General features: G+C 40.9%; 1 protein-coding gene across 3 annotated transcripts in view; it reads right to left on the bottom strand.

Moving 5' to 3' along the window:
• The window catches only part of CNTNAP5 (contactin associated protein family member 5), an 809,440-nt gene that overhangs the window by 294,612 nt on the left and 496,136 nt on the right, over nt 1-18,692 (bottom strand). For all 3 annotated transcript variants that reach the window (XM_078451401.2, XM_078451402.2, XM_078451400.2), the window contains exon 11: nt 17,218-17,324. In XM_078451401.2, coding sequence (XP_078307527.1) covers nt 17,218-17,324 — 107 coding nt within the window. The remainder of the gene's footprint in view (nt 1-17,217; nt 17,325-18,692) is intronic.

Here is an 18,692-nt window from a genome sequence, read left to right as displayed (position 1 = left end):
CCATCTGTAACAAATATATGGTATGATATAGGTCACATATATGACATGATATGATATGTGTAAATACACACCCATTTACACACATCAATAGATACAGGTGCACAGGACCTCTGCGGTGGCTCAGCTGGTTAAGCGGCGTCCAACTCTTGGTTTCGGCTTGGGTCATGATCTCGCAGTTTGTGAGATCCAGCGCTGCATCGGGGCAATGAGTAAGCATATTGAAGGCTCTGAGGAGGAGGAGGACCAAACATTCATAAGTCTCTCCTATCATTTGCTAAACACCACCAGGCCTTTAAAAATGTGATTTCCATTTTCCTAAGAAATAATTATCAGGCTGGCAAAAATCCAAACTTTTGGCAATGCTCTTTGTTAGCGAGTTCTGTTAGCGAGTTCTGCACACGCAGAAACTGGCACTGTCACGCGCTGCTCAATGCCTGAATGGCTCAGTGCCTGGGGCACTCAGTTTGGTGACATCCAGCAAAACCACACATATCCTTTGACCCTGCAATCTCTCTTTTGGGAATCTAACCTGCAGATAGACTTGCAAGTGTGTAAAATGGCAGACGTTCAAGTTTAGGCATTGTGCTTTTATTCGTGTAGGATTAGAAAAAGAAATCTAAAAAAGCCTATCAATCCAGGCTTTATGAAATGAATTATGGCACAGCTCTACAAGTGAATCCAAAACAACTGAAAAAACAATGACAGAATTCTTTATGTGCTGATATGGAAAGATGAGCTCTAAGATCACTATTTGAAAACCAGAGTGTATAACGTGCATTTGTATTTGCTTGTATTTCTATAAAGAAAATCAAAGGTAGAAGACACAAGTTACCTATGATAGCCTCAGGGCAGGTCTGGGCAGACAGAAGATAAGCAGGAAAATCAGGGTTTCACTGAATATATTTTTTTATATGAATTGATCTGTATCCCTGAAAACATAGTACCTATTTGAAATTTATTTTTTTATTTTATTTTAATTTTTATTTAAAAAAAATGTTTTTAACGTTTATTTATTGTTGAGACAGGGAGAGACAGGGCATGAACAGGGGAGGGTCAGAGAGAGAGTGAGACACAGAATCTGAAACAGGCTCCAGGCTCTGAGCTGTCAGCACAGAGCCCGATGTGGGGCTCGAACTCACGGACCGTGAGATCATGACCTGAGCCGAAGTCGGCCGCTTAACCGACCGAGCCACCCAGGCGCCCCCCTATTTGAAATTTAAATAAAAAATTCAAGCATCATTTTTATATATTTAAAATCACATTCTTAAAATCTTTGGAGGGACTTCCAGTTCAGACAAGGAAACTTAGACTTGCCTCTCTCTGATCTTCTTGCTAATTAGAACTACCATCCTGGGAGATAATGTAAGAAGTAGCCAAGGAAGATGCTGAAATATGGAAAGAGGAGGGAGACATGCTTTGGGACTTCAAAACTGAAGAGATAACACAACAGTGATTCTGTACCCTCCCTCTGGCCCAAGAAGGTGACCCACATCCAGCATTTTTTTTACCTTAATGTAGCACGGAAGCAGTGAGATAGGATCATCCTCCCCCAACTCCCAGCACACTGAATGGAAAGAGACTACCTCTAACAACAGCAGGTGAGGTTGGCACTACCTGGCAGAACCTGGAATTGGGATCCCACTACCAATAAATGGCCAAGAGAAGGGGTCTCCTTCATTGTTAGGGCTGACACTCGGTTTCCTTACCAAAAGCCACCAGGCAAGCCCGGAAACACTTACAGGACAGATACTGCCATGGAAGAGAGAAGCCTGATGGGAAGCAGAAAAATCAGCTGTTCTGCCCCAAAACACAAACTGTGGTCCTTCCATGGACTCCTACTGAGCAAAGAAAAAGGCAACACCTTAAATGAATCTTCAGGGAATTATGCTGAAACAGTTAATTCTACCCACACATCCCTTCCCCTCTCACAGGTCCTTAACTGCTATAGGCTTTTTAAAATTCAATCTCTGGGGGCACATGGGTGGCTCAGTTATTTAAACATCTGACTCTTGATGTTGGCTCAGGTCATGATCTCATGGTTCATGAGATCAAGCCCTGTGTCAGGCTTCATGCTGACAGTGCAAAGCCTGCTTGGGATTCCCTCTCTCTCTCTCTCTCTCTCTCTCTCTCTCTCTCTCTCTCTCAAAATAAATAAAATAAAATTTGAAAAAAAAATCCTATCTCTGATAGAAGATGAGGTATTGATGCTTAGCATAAACTGGGCCTTTAAAAAAAATGTTTATTTATACATATTTATTTATTTACAGAGATTCCCAAGCAGACTCTGTGCGGTCCGTACAGAGCCCATCTTGCGGCTTGATCCCATGAACCATTAGATCTTGACCTGAGCCAAGATCAAGAGTTGGAGGTGCAAATGACTAAGCCACCCAAGTGCCCCTAAACTGGGACTTTTTAAATCTTGCATTGGGTTTATGCTTTGTGATATAAAGGCATTATAAGGATGTTTATCACCTGCAAGTGAGAAGAAAATCTAACTCTTGTCCAAGATTGTAACAAAAGGCAGAAAAAATTATCTTCATTAAATAAAATGTAAAGCAAGGGTAGGAAACAAATATGGGGTTGTGCTTTGATTGCATAAAATATAACATGGTCAGCATCTTAGACACACCAGGGCTGATGGGGATAACATTGTGGCCCGTGTTATCATTAAGGTGCTAAATAATTCTAAGGGTGCCTGGGTGGCTCAGTTGGTTAAGCATCTAACTCTTGATTTTGGTTCAGGTCATGATCTCATGATTTGTGGGATCAATCCCAGCATGAGGCTCTAGGCTGACAGTGTGAAGCATGCTTGGGATTCTCTCTGTCCCTCTCTGGCTTGTATGTGTGCTTTCTCTTCTCTCTCTCTCTCTCTCTCTCAGATTAAATAAATAAACTTGAAACAAAGACGCTAAACAATTCAATATGGCATCAGCTATAACAAGACAATTGTACCATATCAGGCAGAAGCATGACATATTAGGTGGAAGTATAACCAAATATGGCAAGATGAATATCGGTACCACAGTGATGGTTTGACAGATAGCACTGGTCAGTTTTAGGTGTCAACTTGGCTGGAGTATAGTCCCCATTTATTCAATCAAACACTTATCTATATTTTGAAGATGTGATCAAAGTCCATAATCCATTGACTTTGACTAAGAAAGATCATCCTAACATATCTGGATGGACTCGCTTCAATCAGTTGAAAGGCCTGAGAGCAGAGCTGGGATTCCCTGAAGAAGAGGAAATCATCCCTGTGAATGGTACCTCCAGCTGCCACCCTGGGATTCCAGGGTTGCCTGGCCAGCTCCCACAACAGCACAGGCCATTTGGCAGGGGGCGGGGGGATGGGTGGATATATACCTTAATACATACTTCCTCCTGATTCTGTTTCTCTGCTGAAACCCTGCTGACTGATGACAATTTTGTTATCATCAATATTCTTCTCCATTAGTAAGGACCTCAATCTATACAAGTCAGTCTCCTTATTTACCCCAACTCAGCCAAGTTAATTCCACCCTGGATTCCTGACCCTCCCCCGCTTTCCCTGGCCTTGCAGATCACACTTACACACCAGGTATAGTTCAATTCTAGAATTACTGAACATCCCCCCCCCAAAAAAACTTCATGTTTCATCTGGTCCCTCCTGCTCGGGTGTCTATACGTTTATCTTTACCCATATTCAATTAAATTTATTCCTTGACCATGTACAATCTTGAACTATTTTCTGAGTATATAATATAGGACCCCCACCATTCTTGCTAATTTCAAAGTCCTTGAGAACAGACATAAGATCTTTAATTACTCTGGTATCACCCACAATGATATTGTTGGACCTGGAATGAGCACTTATTTACACATGCCTGACAGAAACCTATGCTGTGTGGAAGGGTGATCTGAAAGGAGAAGAGATTTTCACAAATTGGCGCTAAATGAAAATAAACAACTTAATTAAATCCTAACATAACAGCAACCAATATAAACTGTGGAAATCATCTATGTTCACAGATTTGGGGATCAGCTATGGTCATTATAATATGATGATAATAAGTAGACTATGCATTGCTTAATGTAGGCAAAAGCAATTTCCTTCCTTTGTTATTATTACCTAAGTACTTTCTGAATCCAGTGATTATAAGATCTATGGAGACCTCTGATATCATACTTAATTCAAGGCAACAGAGGTATGATAGAGGTGGAAGAAAATCATGTCAAGTCCTCCTCTTTGGGGGAACTTCTCAACACCAAGCAAGAAGAGAAAACGGCAGGTTGTCCATGGTAGGCTCATAGAAGGCATAAGAAAGACTAACCAGAGAAAGCTAAAAGAAGGTATTAGCTTCTAAGAGAAGCAGATCTTCTACCCACCAGAGAGGCACAATAATAGCAGGAGGTATTGATCACCCTGTTTCTACAGCATCACTTGAGGAAGGATGTAAATAACATATTTGTACTGAAAGGTCCTTTCCAAACATAGAAATCAGCATCTGTTACTAATCTAAAAGCTCTCTACTGAAGACCAGAAAAGGTAAAAGTGTGGAGGATTTATGAAGCAAAGTAAGTAAATCAAGAGAGCCTCCTACATAAGGCACCATACGTGACGCTCCAAAGTGATCCCTTATTTATCATCAAAAAAAAAAAAAAAAATCCTAAGACACAGACATGATTACTCCTATATTTAGAGGTAAGAAAAGGAAGTTTCAGAGAATTTGAGTAATTTTTCCTAGGTTACCCAATTTTTAATTGCCAGAGCCTGGAAGTGAATGAATTTCTCTTCTCGTACTTTATCTCCATAAAACTAAAGTTCTCTTCTCACGCTTCATGTCCATAAAACAAAACACAATTTAATTTTTTGTCTACCTCTTTTGACAATCCCCTGCTAATGTCATCAGACTGAAGACTTCCCCTAGGTAGAATCAGTAGAGCATAGGTCCTTACACTGATGGCCTGTGAGCTCCAGGCAGACTGCAGATTATGTAACATTTATCCCACTGAAAGCCCATTTGGACAACACACGGCCATGAAATCAAATGTCAGCAGACGATTCACTTGGTTCCTCTTTCAGCCATCATGACAGTGGGATCAGGGAGACAGGAGCAAGGGGATGATTGCCAAGGTCTTCATCATCACATTAGCTGCCAGTGGGAAATCTGCACTGCCAAAACACGACTCTGACAACTCGTCCGTTGACAGACTAATAAACTCAGTTACACGTCCTGCTCTGACAATGGACAGCTTCATTTCCTTTTCATGTTTTCTACATATACTGACGCACCCAAAAATCCTCTTTGCGCTAATATATTCAAATGCAGACTACACCTATGCTGCCTGAAAGATGATTTACAAGCCAGTTTGGGAGCTAATGGGGGACTGGACTGTACGTGGGGGTCCATAAGAAATGTGCTCCTAATTCAAAGAAAGAGCCTCAGGGCTCCACTCAAGTGAAAAACAGGAATTTTCTCTTCATGGTGACCAAAGAGAAAGCCTAACTGACCTTGTGGGGTATCATACATTGTGTTGTCTTTCTCCTCTCAGTGGAGAAGATATACAAACACACATGAAGGAAATGCCAACAAGCTGACAGTAAAAACTCCATTTTCTCAACATTTATTTTGCATACGCCATATTCCAGAGCCGATGCTAGGTATTGAGGGCACCGGCATGAAAAGCCCAAGTGCCTGTCCTCAAGGAGCTTAATAAGTTAATGCTAACGAAAGATCAAATAGGTGATCCTCAAGCAGAGCATCGAGGTAGAATAGAGAATTATCTGGAAGAAAAAGTCAGGAGAAACATTTAGGATCAGGGGTACCTGGCTGGCTCAGCGGGTAGAGCGTCCAACTCTTGATCTCAGGGTTGTGGGTTCAAGCCCCATGTTGGCTGTAGAGATTACTTAAAAACAAACAAACAAACAAACAAACAAACAAACAAACATCTAGGGTCAAAAGAATGCAGAAAAAAGAATTTGATGTGCTTTGCAGTGAAAGCAATCAGACTTACTATAACATGGATACATATGGAATCATGACTGAAAAGTGTGATTTACAAGGGCTCCAGGTGATGAAGAGCCATATTTACTCAAATGGGAAGCAGGGATTTAATCATTAAGACAATGGAGAGCCACTGAAGAATGTGAAGCAGAGAAGTAATATACTCAGAGTTCCTTTTACCATACAGGTAACACCAACTGAATTTTGAAATAACCCTAAAATTTCACCACTATCAACTTACCTTAGCTAGAACATGATACAGCCATGGAAAGTTCTGTGGGATACACACACAGATAAATTCAGAGACAACAAGAATATCCAGGTTTTAGTCCTGCTCCAGTCTTATAATGGAATGTCCTTGGGCTCTGCCTTCTAAACTTCTCTGAACATTGGGGTCCTTCCTCTAAATACCTGCCTTGTCCCTCACCAAGGTTGCCATGGAAACAAATTGATGTAAATATATAAGAAGAAGGAACATATAAGGAAGGGCTAGAATCATACTTGTCAAAGGGATTTCATGCTCATTGATTCATGAATTTATCCTAGGAGCAATAAAAAACAGATTCTATTATTTTCCCTTGGGATATGGTGCAAGTGAGGCTCAAATTGGTGAAATAACTTGCCATTGGTCACAGTGTGATCGTGTTATGGAATTTTAATGGATAAAGAAATATTTTCTAAATTTTATCTCTAAATTACATAGTAAAAATATTTTGGCAAGTTTCAAGCTGAGCATGCTAGAAATTCCTTTTTTATGACATGTTATATAGTACAATTTTACCCTATCATTTAAAGTAAAACTGATAACCTATAATGAATGATCATGTCATCTCTCTCATTCACTCATCACCTACTACGCTGATTACTCTTTGAGTTGCTCCATTTCTAATGAAATTCACAGTAGTGCAACTCAACCAAATGCTTCAAGAGCAACATGTAAGAGCTTTAAGCATTTGTGACCCTTATACCCTCATATTTTAACTTGTTTTACTTTGAAAGACTTTTTCTTCACTCTTTTTAAAGTTTATTTTTATTTCTTTTGAGAGAGAGAGAGAGAGAGAGAGAGAGCACACAGGGGATGGGCAGAGAGCCCTGTGCTGTCAGTGCAGAGCCCAAAGTAGGGCTCAAACTCACAAACCACGAGATCACAACCCGAGCCAAAGTCAGACACATAACCCACTGAGCCACCCAGGTGCCCCTAAAGGATTTTTTGAGGTAACAGTGTAAAAGAGCACTTTGTGCTTTATAAACCACAACAAGAGATAAGCTATGTGATCCATGCAAATAATATCCTGAGCTAGAACACTGGAAAATGGCTAAGATGAAAAACAGTAAGTGTACAGTATGATAACAACACACTACAGAAAGTCAGCACGTGCATCCTGAGTCCGGCTATCAGAGGAAATCAAAATAATCTTTCTTAGTGACCACGTTGAATCCGTATATAATCCATATTGCACCCCCGAGGAATATGGGTTATATGAGTATGTGACTTGCCTCAGGCCATCTGTGGCAGAGACAGCTCTAACTTCTGGCCCCTTGAGCCCCCACTTGGGCTTTTCTCAGTGACACTGTGCCTCTCAGTTCTGCTAATGGCAACACCTGCGCCAGAACCTAAACTTTGTTTTGCAATATACAACATGAGACGTGTTCTCCCAGCCAAACGACTTAGCACAGGCATATAAATTACTGAGTATTATAAATGATATGAAAAATACACCAAAATTTTCATAATCATAATTTTAAATATATAATAGATACCACTTAACATGGAAGTGCCAAATCACAAATATTGAGCTAGATGTATCTCGTTTCTTAGCTGTAGTGTATGCAATAGCTGTTTGAATGAGCTGTTATTATTTCAGAGATCAAGCAACCGAGTCTGCAAAAAGCTAAGTAATTTGCCCAAGACCAGGGAGTTGTAAATATAACCTAGATATGTCTGGATCCAAAGCTGAAGCACAGATGGAAAATGTGTCTTCATATATTGAGTTTAATATGTATGTATCCAGTCCAGATTACTTCCAGCTCATGGGACATACCAGAGCTTTATATTTCTATGGTGATTAGTCTTCTGTTGATTGAAATACATTAAAAATAAATGCTCATTGTTCCCACTCAGTGTTCAAAGTAAATACCAATGGTTCTCCAAAGGAAGGCAACATCAACAATTAAATTATCTCCAGTTAATTATATTCTTTCATATTCGGGGATCTTTTGCTGTTTCTAAGGATTTGGAATAAAGCCAAAACTGGTGATTACATTTCTTGCACATTGTCAATCCAACCTAAGTATTTGAAGTTGGCTTTACTTAGCCTCAATTAATGACGGGAAGGGGAGAAGAAGGGAGAGATGGGGAAAAGAGGAAGGAAAGAACCAACAGAACAAATTAACATGTAGGAAATGACTGTGGGAAAGTCTTAAATCGTTGAGATGTGTTCAAAAGGAAGAAAATTGATCCGAGGTGACTATGCAACCTTGATTCCTCCTCCTTTCTAATAAGAAGTCTTTGTATCAGTTTTGTTATTAAATCCTGCCATGTTCTATAAAATATTTAAGAGTGCTCTTTCTTCCACTTAGAGATGTTGTAATGTGAAGAGGAAGTGCTTTCAGCCATCTAGAACTGGGTTCAAATCCCATTTCCTCTAGCTCTGTGGCTTTAAGCATTTGGCCATAAAAGAGATGTTTATGTCCATTGATCCTCTGCTGTGCACCCATATGTGCCAGATATGATACAAAGAGGGATGCACAGAATAGTAGCAGTGTGGAAAGGTAAATAAGAACCAAACTTTGCATGTTTGTATAGTGCAATAAATTCTACGTGAATGGGTACCAAAGGAGCAAAGTGGAACAACATCTAGGAAAGGTCCTGGTAGGCTTCTGGGAAGACTTGACATGGTTACTTGGGCAAAAAAAGTGTTAAGAAGACTTTCTGGTCAAGAAATATGCATATGTGAACACCCAGTGGTTTGAAGAATTGCCACCATCTAACAAGGTCAGAGCTAAGAACCAAAGGGGCCTCAGAGAGTGAGATGACATAGATTAGCCCCCCAATAAATCCATGGCACTGAAAAGAAGCTGAAACCAAACAAATGTCCATTCCCTCACCCCTAGGCTAGTAACTTGGAGAAACTCAAACGTTCTTGGTGCTCCTCCTTATATAGAATCCTTCCTTTGGTTCTCACTTTGGAAAAACACTCTCTTAAGACTTCCCTGCCTATCCAAGTCTGGCCCTAGGGTACATTCCCCATCCATTCTTTGAGAACTTTCCCTCCAGCTCAACCTGCTTCAATCTCTCTTTTCACAGACACGCAATGCCCCTGCAGAAAGCAGTGCCTTCTCTTACTTCTTTACTGATGAATACAAAGATAATGGCCTTTGCTGCTGAAGGAGAGTCAAATCTTCTTAGTGGCAGGTAGCGGTTCTGAACCCTGGATCCTGGCAACACCTGTGACAGTCATCAATTCACAAATGTTCTGGGAACAGCAAATTCCAATACTTTCCAATACTTCTATAGTCATAGATTCCCTATGGAAAAATGGTTTCTTTCCTTCCCTTATTGTACTCTTCTACAACTTTTTTATTGCATTTATTATTGTTATTATTTGGTTTTGTTTTGTTTTTAGAGCGATAGTATGAGCAGGGCAGGGGAAGAAAGAGAGAATCTCAAGCAGGCTCCATGCTCAGTGCAGAGCCCGACACAGGGCTTGATCCCACAACCCTGGGATCATGACCTGAAGCGAAATCAAGAGTCATAAGCTCAACTGACTGAGCCACCCCAGGTGCCCCAACTGCAACTTCTTTTTTTAAACACTCATCCGGTCATTCAACTATCACCACACCCTATGATGGGGGATATCACTCAGACGTGTCCATTTATAATCAATTCTGTGTTTTAAGTTACCACTTACTCTTAGTCTTCCTTCTTCTTTCCTCACCATTCCTTCACACTTGTGACTCACTGTAGCCCTTCTTGAGTCCTTTAAAATGATTTACTTTGTAGGTTTCATCCTTGGCCTACCACACCTGGGCAACTTCAGCTACTCAAAAGGCTTCAGCAACTAGACCCCTCATGATTCTGATTTTCCTCCCGGGCCTCACTCGGGGATTTCCAGCTACTTCAGCATGGTGAGCACCTCTCCAGACTGACACTGCTCCCCAAACTGAACTGATAACAGCATCCACTAAATCTCCTCTTCTACCTGTTGAAATAGCAACTAACATGAAACAGGCACTTTGCATCTGCCAGATGCCAGGTTAAATACTTTAGGGGGGATTATTTTACTTAAGCCTCATGATATTTCCATTAGGGGGCCACTATTATTAGTCCCATATCACCAATAAGGAAGTCAAAGCACACAGAGCTCATATAAATTGCCCTAGGTGATAGAGCTTGTAAGTTGTAGGGCCTGGATTTGACAGGAGGCTGTCAGGCCCAGACAGACCTGAGAACTTAGTCACTATATTCTTCATTCATGAAGTCTTCCAAGCTAAAAAGCTAACAGTCATCCTTCTCTCTGCTGTATTCGATTTGTCTTCAAGTCTGTTTGATCGAATTTTAGATATGCCTTTCAAGTCAGGTCCCTTCTTCCTAGCTCGCCACGACTCTCATTATTTGCTGTCCACACAATTGTAAAGAGCATCCAGTATCTCTTCCTTCTGCCCATATCTTCATCTTACAACTTCAGTGCATGCTCTGCAAAACCATCAGAGTTATAATTCCCTTGAAAAAAAGAAACTCCGATAAGCAAAATACAAACAACAACAAAATAAATATTAGCAAGTCATTTCTGAGAACTAAAGCGAAACCAACAAACCATGGCTGGCTCCTCAATGCTCAACAGAGAAGCAAGCTCCTTCTGAAAGTAGCCCCCTTCCTTTACTCTGGCTGCATTGCCTTCCGATCCAACTTCCCCATTGCACTTCAGATTCTAGCCATGCTGGGCATCGGATAGACCTCTCTTTGCTGCATGACCCTCATGTCTCTCTGCCTTTTTACATGTTGCTCATTGTTCCTTCCCCTTGCTCTTCTTCCTTCTCATCCTCTGAGCCCTAGTAAGGCTTCAGGGCTCAAAGGTCAATTACTGAGAAAACTTTCTCACCTCCGCACAGAAAGTGACCATGCCTGTGCCCCAGTAACTTACCACTACGTCGTGCTCATACCTCATGTATTCGTGTACACAGCAAACAGCAGATTTCTACTGTGTGTCAGGTGGAAATCAGTGGCTGGAGACAGAAAAGACTCAGATACCACCCTGTCCTTATGGAGTCCCCATCTAATGGCACACTGAATGACCCATTCCCACTTAAGTTTCCGTCTCGCCAATTACACGGTGTGCCCTTTATGCCACCAGTTCCTTGGCTGTGTTTAGTACAAATATAAACAAGACGTGGTTCCTTCTCCAAAGGAGTTTTCAGTCTCACTAGGGGAGTTAACATAAATAAAAATAATGATGACACAAAAGACTGTGGTTAGTGTCATAAAATGAAGCAGGGCGTGGATTCCACAATTTATTACTATTATTCATTTATTTCTTCTTCTCCTTTAGGTGTCTAGTTGTAGCTGGGAACATCTGCAGAAGGCACTGGGGTTATGCATGAAGATGAATTTGCTTTAGATCTTGATAAGAAATCCACAGAATAATATTAGGATATGAGCTGCTCTGAGCTAAGAGCTATAAGCGATGCCTTTAAATAAGCCTCTTATTACCAGAATCCCCCACCCTCTCTAACCTGTCGCTCCAACCACGAAATGCCATGCGGTTACAGACCATTTACCTACTCTTAAAACAGCAGAAGCGTTATCCCTCTGTGATGACTAGTGTAGAGTCTGATAGCCAGACAACTTGACATGCTCCCAATCAATACCCGGCTATTGACTGCCCAATGGGAGAAGCACTATATCAGGCTTGGGAGAGGAAGAAAGCTGACATCCTCTTGCCCAGCTGCAAAGTGAGCTAAAAGGCACTGTGAAGGTGTCAGGAAGGACTGCAAAAAGAGATTAGCCAAGGCTGGGAAATGGTAAAGAGACCCTGGAAAGGGACCATGTGAATGTCATCAGACATAGTGAGAAGATCAAGGACATTCCCACTCAATAGGAGACATAGAGAAGATGATAAGTAAGTCCTTGTGTCACTTATTGAGTCCACTCAATGTGAAAGGGATCACATGCATAGTTACTGACTGACACCAGATGGGCTTTCAAAAGGTACTTGTTGCATGACAAAGTAGAATTCTACAGAGAGAGACAGTCTTATTCTTATGGTATAAGTCATCTAAAAAAATAAAAATAAATAAATACATCAACCGTTTTCTTTACCTGGAACTCACCATGAAGGTCAATAATAATTTCCATTTCAATATTCAAATGTTTTAGTAAAAATGCAAGTGGAAGAGGTTTTTTTTTTTTTTTAAGTTGCAGCAAACAATTCTGGCAGAGAAGGCAAAACAAGGTGTCAGAAAATAATAATCAGAGTACAAACTGTAGCCAGACTTTAGGAAAACAAGCTGAAAATATGAATCAAGATCCTTGAGACTATTCATGGTCTTTGACTCAGTAATACCACTACTAAGACATCCTAAGGAAACAATAGACTATGAGGGATTTAAAAATTACTTAAGCACACAGATGCTCACAATAGTTGGTTATAATAATAAATATTTGGAAACAACACAGGTCCTCTCCACCCCCCCCAAAAAAAAAATAGATGACAATGTTTGAATAAAAGTCATTAAATGGACTATTTATTATGTAATCATTAAAGTGGTATTTATAGATATTGCAATAGCACATAAAAAGGTTTGGTTATAATGGGAATGAGCTCAGATTTCCTCTAGGAGAAACTGCTTTATAGGAATATCATTTGGGCTTTGGGAATGAATGGAGCTATTTATCTTTCCTTTCTGAAGCCAGGGAAATATATGCAGTGTTCCAAAGTATAGCATAGATATTCCTACCATCACGTCTTGGCTCTTGCCTGTTTCCATAAGCTTTCCTATTTCTTACATTCATTTTGATTTTTGCTGTCTTTCAAGTGCTAATTCACCCTACTTTCTTCCATGATGACTGCACGATTATTCTAGAATGCAAAAACATCTTCATCTCGCAGTCTTCTACATTTTCAATCACATATCACAATATCCCAGTGTGTCTCAAGCAATATGAAGGAAGTCATGAATGCCTCACCATTAAGTTCACATAGAGAGGTTTGCAAATGTCTTATGTGTTTAAGAAAGGAAATAAAACACAGAGCTTAAAATGTGTCTGGCATCTGAAGCCAGATTCCATTCATTCAAGATCCAGCTCCACTAGCTGTGTGATATTGAGGAAGGTACGTAACTTTTCTGGGTTGTCATGTGATGCTCTATAAAATGGAGGTAGTAATACCATATGACTTTATCATTACATGGTAGACTAATTATGCATTAAACTCCCATAATCAAAACCTCTTCCTTTTAATATTAACTTGCACTCATAGGATAGCATGACCAAAATATACTGTACCTGTTTAGAAGTTTGGCTTTAACTACATAACCTTCTAAACCTGCACGTTGCATCAAACCAAGAACACGGGTGACTAACTCTGGTGGTCTGAAAGCTCTGCTCATTGGTTGGGTTGCCAGGGGTTGTGTGGATTGCAAATATTGGTATACCTTCAGTTATTCCTCTGGAGAACAGAATACAATGCAGAGAAGGCGGCTTCTAACCAAAACAACTTACAGACACGACACAATAGGGCTCAATGACAGCTCATGGGATAAGTGAGAGACTCACATATCTTCCCTATCTGGAGACGGGAATTCCCCACATGCTCACCACCTCCTTCTTCAACAGGTGGTTTTGAACAAAGTGTATTTGAAAAGAAATGTAACTTGTATGCCCAACGTCTTTATGTGTCATCAGGTAAGGTGGAAGGAAAATTGAAATGGAATGATGATAGATCTACTTTTACCAGCAACCCGCTCTGTCTAAACACGTTGGGTTCCCATTGTGCTATTTCTTAGAGTCCATCATACCCTCCCCTTTACCCAGACTCCTCTCTTATCCACAAAAGCTGGACAGAAAGAAGTTAATCCTACATGTCCTCAGCCCTGTTGGTTTACATTCACTAAGAAGCACCATAATGAAAAATTAAAACACCCTGAAGAGCTTGAAGAAACAAAGGATTAAGAATACTCAAGAAATTATCAGTTTTGAGTAATACGAACTGTCTTACAAATCTGAAGACTGTATATAATGTTGTGTGGATAACTGCTTCAAGAACAGAGGCCCCAACACACCAAAGACATTGCCATTTCCACGGGAGTGGGGCTGTGAACTTGCTTGGGTTGTTTCAATCTGAGGGTGTCCTCAAATACCACCGAGCCTGCTACCTGTGAGCTTTGAGGGATCTGCTACCTCTCTGGTAGTTTTCTTACGTGGTGGAGGGCCAAGGGGCCTAGGGGCCTATGTATTGTCTTCTGCATTTTGGCAACTTTCATCTCTGATGCCCCATGTGGGGGGCAGCGCAGGGGGCTGGGAAGGACAGGCTTTTTGCAGGCAGGAAAGCATGCCTTGGTTCACTCAATTTACAAATCTGACTGAAAACAATGGTCCTCACTCAACTGGGGAAGGGGAAGAAATCAGTTAGAAGATGACAAATTCTTGAATTGCACAGGCATACCAGGTGTGTTTGCCAGCCCTCACAACCATCCAAGGACCTGATTTCTCCTGGCTGGGTGCCCAGAAGGGAAGAAAGAGCCTAACAGTGTGGCAACCTATCATAGAGCACTGAGCAATTTCACAGCAAGGGGAATAGAAGGTGTTATAAAAACAGAATGGTATTAAGGCTTTGTGTGTTGAGTCTCCTGCTCATCAGCTGGGATAGCGTTCCATTAAAAATCAGCACCTCACTTCCATTGATTTTCAAGTTCACACTTTTTTAAAAGCTGGAAATATTCTATTTTTAGCCTGATAGATGGAGAAAATTAAAGGGGAAGAGTATCCATAGAGATGAACTCCTCGACATAGTGTTAAATTAGGAGAAAGTGAATGGAATAAGCTATAAAAACTCATAGAAATGTTGTCATGTGATTTTGCCAAAATTTGGGCAGCTCTGACTTAAATTTTCTTCAAGGTTCTCACCATTACATTGATGGCTCTTCTGGTGGTCACTGAGCATCTCACAAGGGCACTGATGTGACAATCTAGAATCCAGACAGTACTATACATGTCTTGCAATGTGTCTATGCAAGTAAACATTGTTCTTGGCTACTTAGGGATGATATCTCTGGAATTAGGCTCAACACTCATAGGTTGGTATTTACTAGGAATCTTAAACAAAACATGTAATTTTAGCCTTAAAAGGGCCCACAAGATTTCATTAGTATAGAGTCTGTGAAGAAACAGCTTTGGAGTGACACAATGATATGCTTATTCAAGTACAAGAGCCAGGTAAAATCCAAATTTAATCTCTCTTAGTCCAGTGTTCCCTTCACTGTGTTCCAAATTTCTAAATAGAAAATTTTAAATAATATATTTCATTATATTGTTAAAATAAAAAAATATATTTTTTTAGCTCTATTTTAGAGAGGGAGCATGTGCACAAGCAGGGGAGAGAGACAGAGAAGGGGAGAGGGAGAGAGACAGAGACAGAGAGAGAGAGAATGCCAAGCACGTTCTACTCTCTTAACGTGGGGTTTGATCCCATGAACCTGGGATCATGACTTGAGTCGAAGTCGGACACTCAACCAACTGAGCTACCCAGGTGCCCCAATAATATACTTCATTATAAAGCCAGGCGGGGTTTTAGCCAGGTGGTATTTTTCATTTCCACAGGCATCCAAGAAATAGTAACATCATCTGTGATGACCTTTGGGCTGTGTCGTCTCTGATGTGACTAGACATCTCTGTGGGCATGACTGGTAAATGCTACCTTGCAAGGCACAGAAAGGCTGTCTAATGGCTGAGAGGTGTTCAGGGCTGACAGTGACGACAGTGCCCCCTGCATCAGAGTCTGATCTCAGCACTGCCGGCATCTCCCATTTGCTTTCTGAATCTCTAGGTGCCATCCTGGCAACAGCAGGAACTTAGGAAACCCTGGTGAGGTCCACCCCTGCTGGGCCTCACCGTAGTCCTCAGCAGCCCCCTGGCTCGGTTCTTACATTTTTCTAACAGTTCCACCTCCTACCTCTCTACCGTCGAAGTCAATTTCACAGCTCACATTTTCGATGAAATCTCCCACAACTATAGCCAGCACCTTCAGATTGTGTCTTTCTAAATTATCCTTACAGCTCACTTCACACAGTTTGACACACGATTCTGTAAACGGCAAACCTCTATTTTGTCGTGTGTTTTTGTTTGGTGACCCCAACGAGACTATAAAATTACAGTAATCGGGGCCCCGGCTAGTCATTTATTTTTTTACTCATCGCCCCTTATTCCTTGTGTGCTCCAGCCTCCCTCACTCACCCTGCTTTCTCTCTTACTTCTTACTATCAGCACTCTCCAGCCATGTCAAGCCCCTCACACATTCAGTCTCCTTTTTCTTTTCTTTCTCTGCCACACTCCTACCAAAGATCAACTCAGGCCTTCTATTTGAAGCCTCCTTAACACTGACATGCCGTCATCGGAAGTTATCATCTAGATGCTGGTTCTCTCTGATCCCACAGCAAGACTGCAACTTTTGAATTGAGGTGTGCCCTTGTGACTTTCCTTAGCCAATAGAATGTGAGTGGACGTGATGTTTACCACTCCCAGGGGGAAACTTTCAACGGCCAGTGTATGCTTTCTCATTCTTCTCTCTGCCACAGCAACCTCCTGGGTGTCAGAGCACCGCCAGTTATCCCAGAATGAGGACAAAGTGGAAGAGGGGCCCCTGCCAATGTGACATAAGCATGTAACACAGGCATGACACAACCACTGGTTACTTAAGCCACTGACAGGTCTAACCGAGTAGCCTAACCGAGCCCATCCAGACAACACCCTTGACCTAATAGCTCCCCTTGGTGAGCCTAGGGCACATGGTCTCTCCTCTGCCTCCAACACTTATTCCATTTCCTATCTGTGTTCCTGGCAGGCCACAAACTCTCTGAGGATATGGCTTATAGTCCTATATGTATCCCACATGGCCACCAAGAAACACGTGTTGAATGAATGAACCCAAAGAGCCTGCCCCACGCTGAGCGCATCCTGAAGTCAGCACTGGCACTCCTGGAGGTGTGCCCATTCTGTGGGTAAGTCAGAACCACTCACAGTTATGGCAGGTGGCGCCACTGTAACCCGTGTTACTGCAGTTACAGGAGAAGCTAGTCCAGGACTGGGAGCAGCCTCCTCCATGTTCACAGTAGTTTGGCAAACACCTAAGGAAACAAAGCAAAAGCAAACAAAATAAACCAACTCAGTTGACATGAAGGGAAAACACAAAAATGTCTGATACCCAATTACATGGACTGATAGAAGAATTTGATCTTCTGTATTTCTATACTAAGTCAGACTTGAGTAACAGCAAAACAAGTCTTTGGCTTAACTGCAAGACACAGGTCTGTCCAGCACTACTGTGAGATGAAATGCTCACAGCTGATTTAGGCAATTACATGAAGCATTTCAACATTGGGGCAAATTGCCATTAACTTAAAGTTAATTTGAAGTGGTCAGGATCTGTAAGATTTTTCATTTACCATCGAACAAAATGTACAAAGATTGCAATTTTGCATTTTGGAAAGGTTTTGCATTTTTAAAGGGAAGGGAAAAGGGGCAGATAATTGAGGTCACTGTCCTCATGATTCTCTTCTGGGTGATGGCCAGGAATCTATTTTAAACTACACATGAAATTTGAAAAGATGTTACCTGCTCATTTAACATGCAAGGAAGCTTTATCATTTCAAAAAATGCCAACCCACCCTTAAAATGAGGCCTTTACTACTTATGATGAAAACAGTACGACTATTCTGAAAAACATTTTCACCACACACATTAAAAATTCTCTGAGGCATTCATATAATTTGACCCAGCGATCATACTTAAATGGCTCTATCTTAAGAATATATTTCAAAATATAAAGATTATGCATGCTAATTAACATCATTCACAAGGCAGCCATGATGAATCAATGTAGATGTCCAACATTAGAAAACTTCTTAGGGAATTTTTAGTACATAAAATTAATGGGCTATCATAAAGCTACTGCAAATGCTTAGCAAAAAGGATTATAACAAACTGAGACTGGATTAAGTGAAAATTCAAGATATTAAGCATGGCCACAACAAAATAAAATGAACACATTATATCACAAAAATGATAGGAAGGACAGACTTCAAGCACCACTTGAATTAATGGGAGTGAAGGCAAAGGTTCATATCTTCTGGACAGAGATCATGGGCTTTAGAGTCACTTATATCTGAGTTCGAATCCCAGCTCAGGCATTTGCTGCATGATGTCTTGGGGCAATTAATTCTCTTCACTTCTTACACACGCAACTTAAAATCTCTACAGCACAGGAATGGTTGTGACAGAAATAACCTGGTGAATGCTCAATATTAATAATGAATATAATTAAGAGTAAAAGCAGTGATAAATATGGGAACTCTTGAAAATAATCTTGAAATATAAAAAATACCATGAATTTAAAGGGGGAGAGGGTTTGAGTAAGGAAGTTACAGAAGTGGTCTAATACAATAAAAGGGTTCATTATGTAGCCTCTGAGAATGTGAGGCAAGCAAAAGTAAGAT

The sequence above is a fragment of the Panthera onca genome, chromosome C1 (assembly GCF_046562875.1).
Source record: "Panthera onca isolate mPanOnc1 chromosome C1, mPanOnc1 haplotype 2, whole genome shotgun sequence".
Classification (NCBI taxonomy): domain Eukaryota; kingdom Metazoa; phylum Chordata; class Mammalia; order Carnivora; family Felidae; genus Panthera; species Panthera onca.
This window is presented reverse-complemented; position numbering and strand designations above follow the sequence as displayed.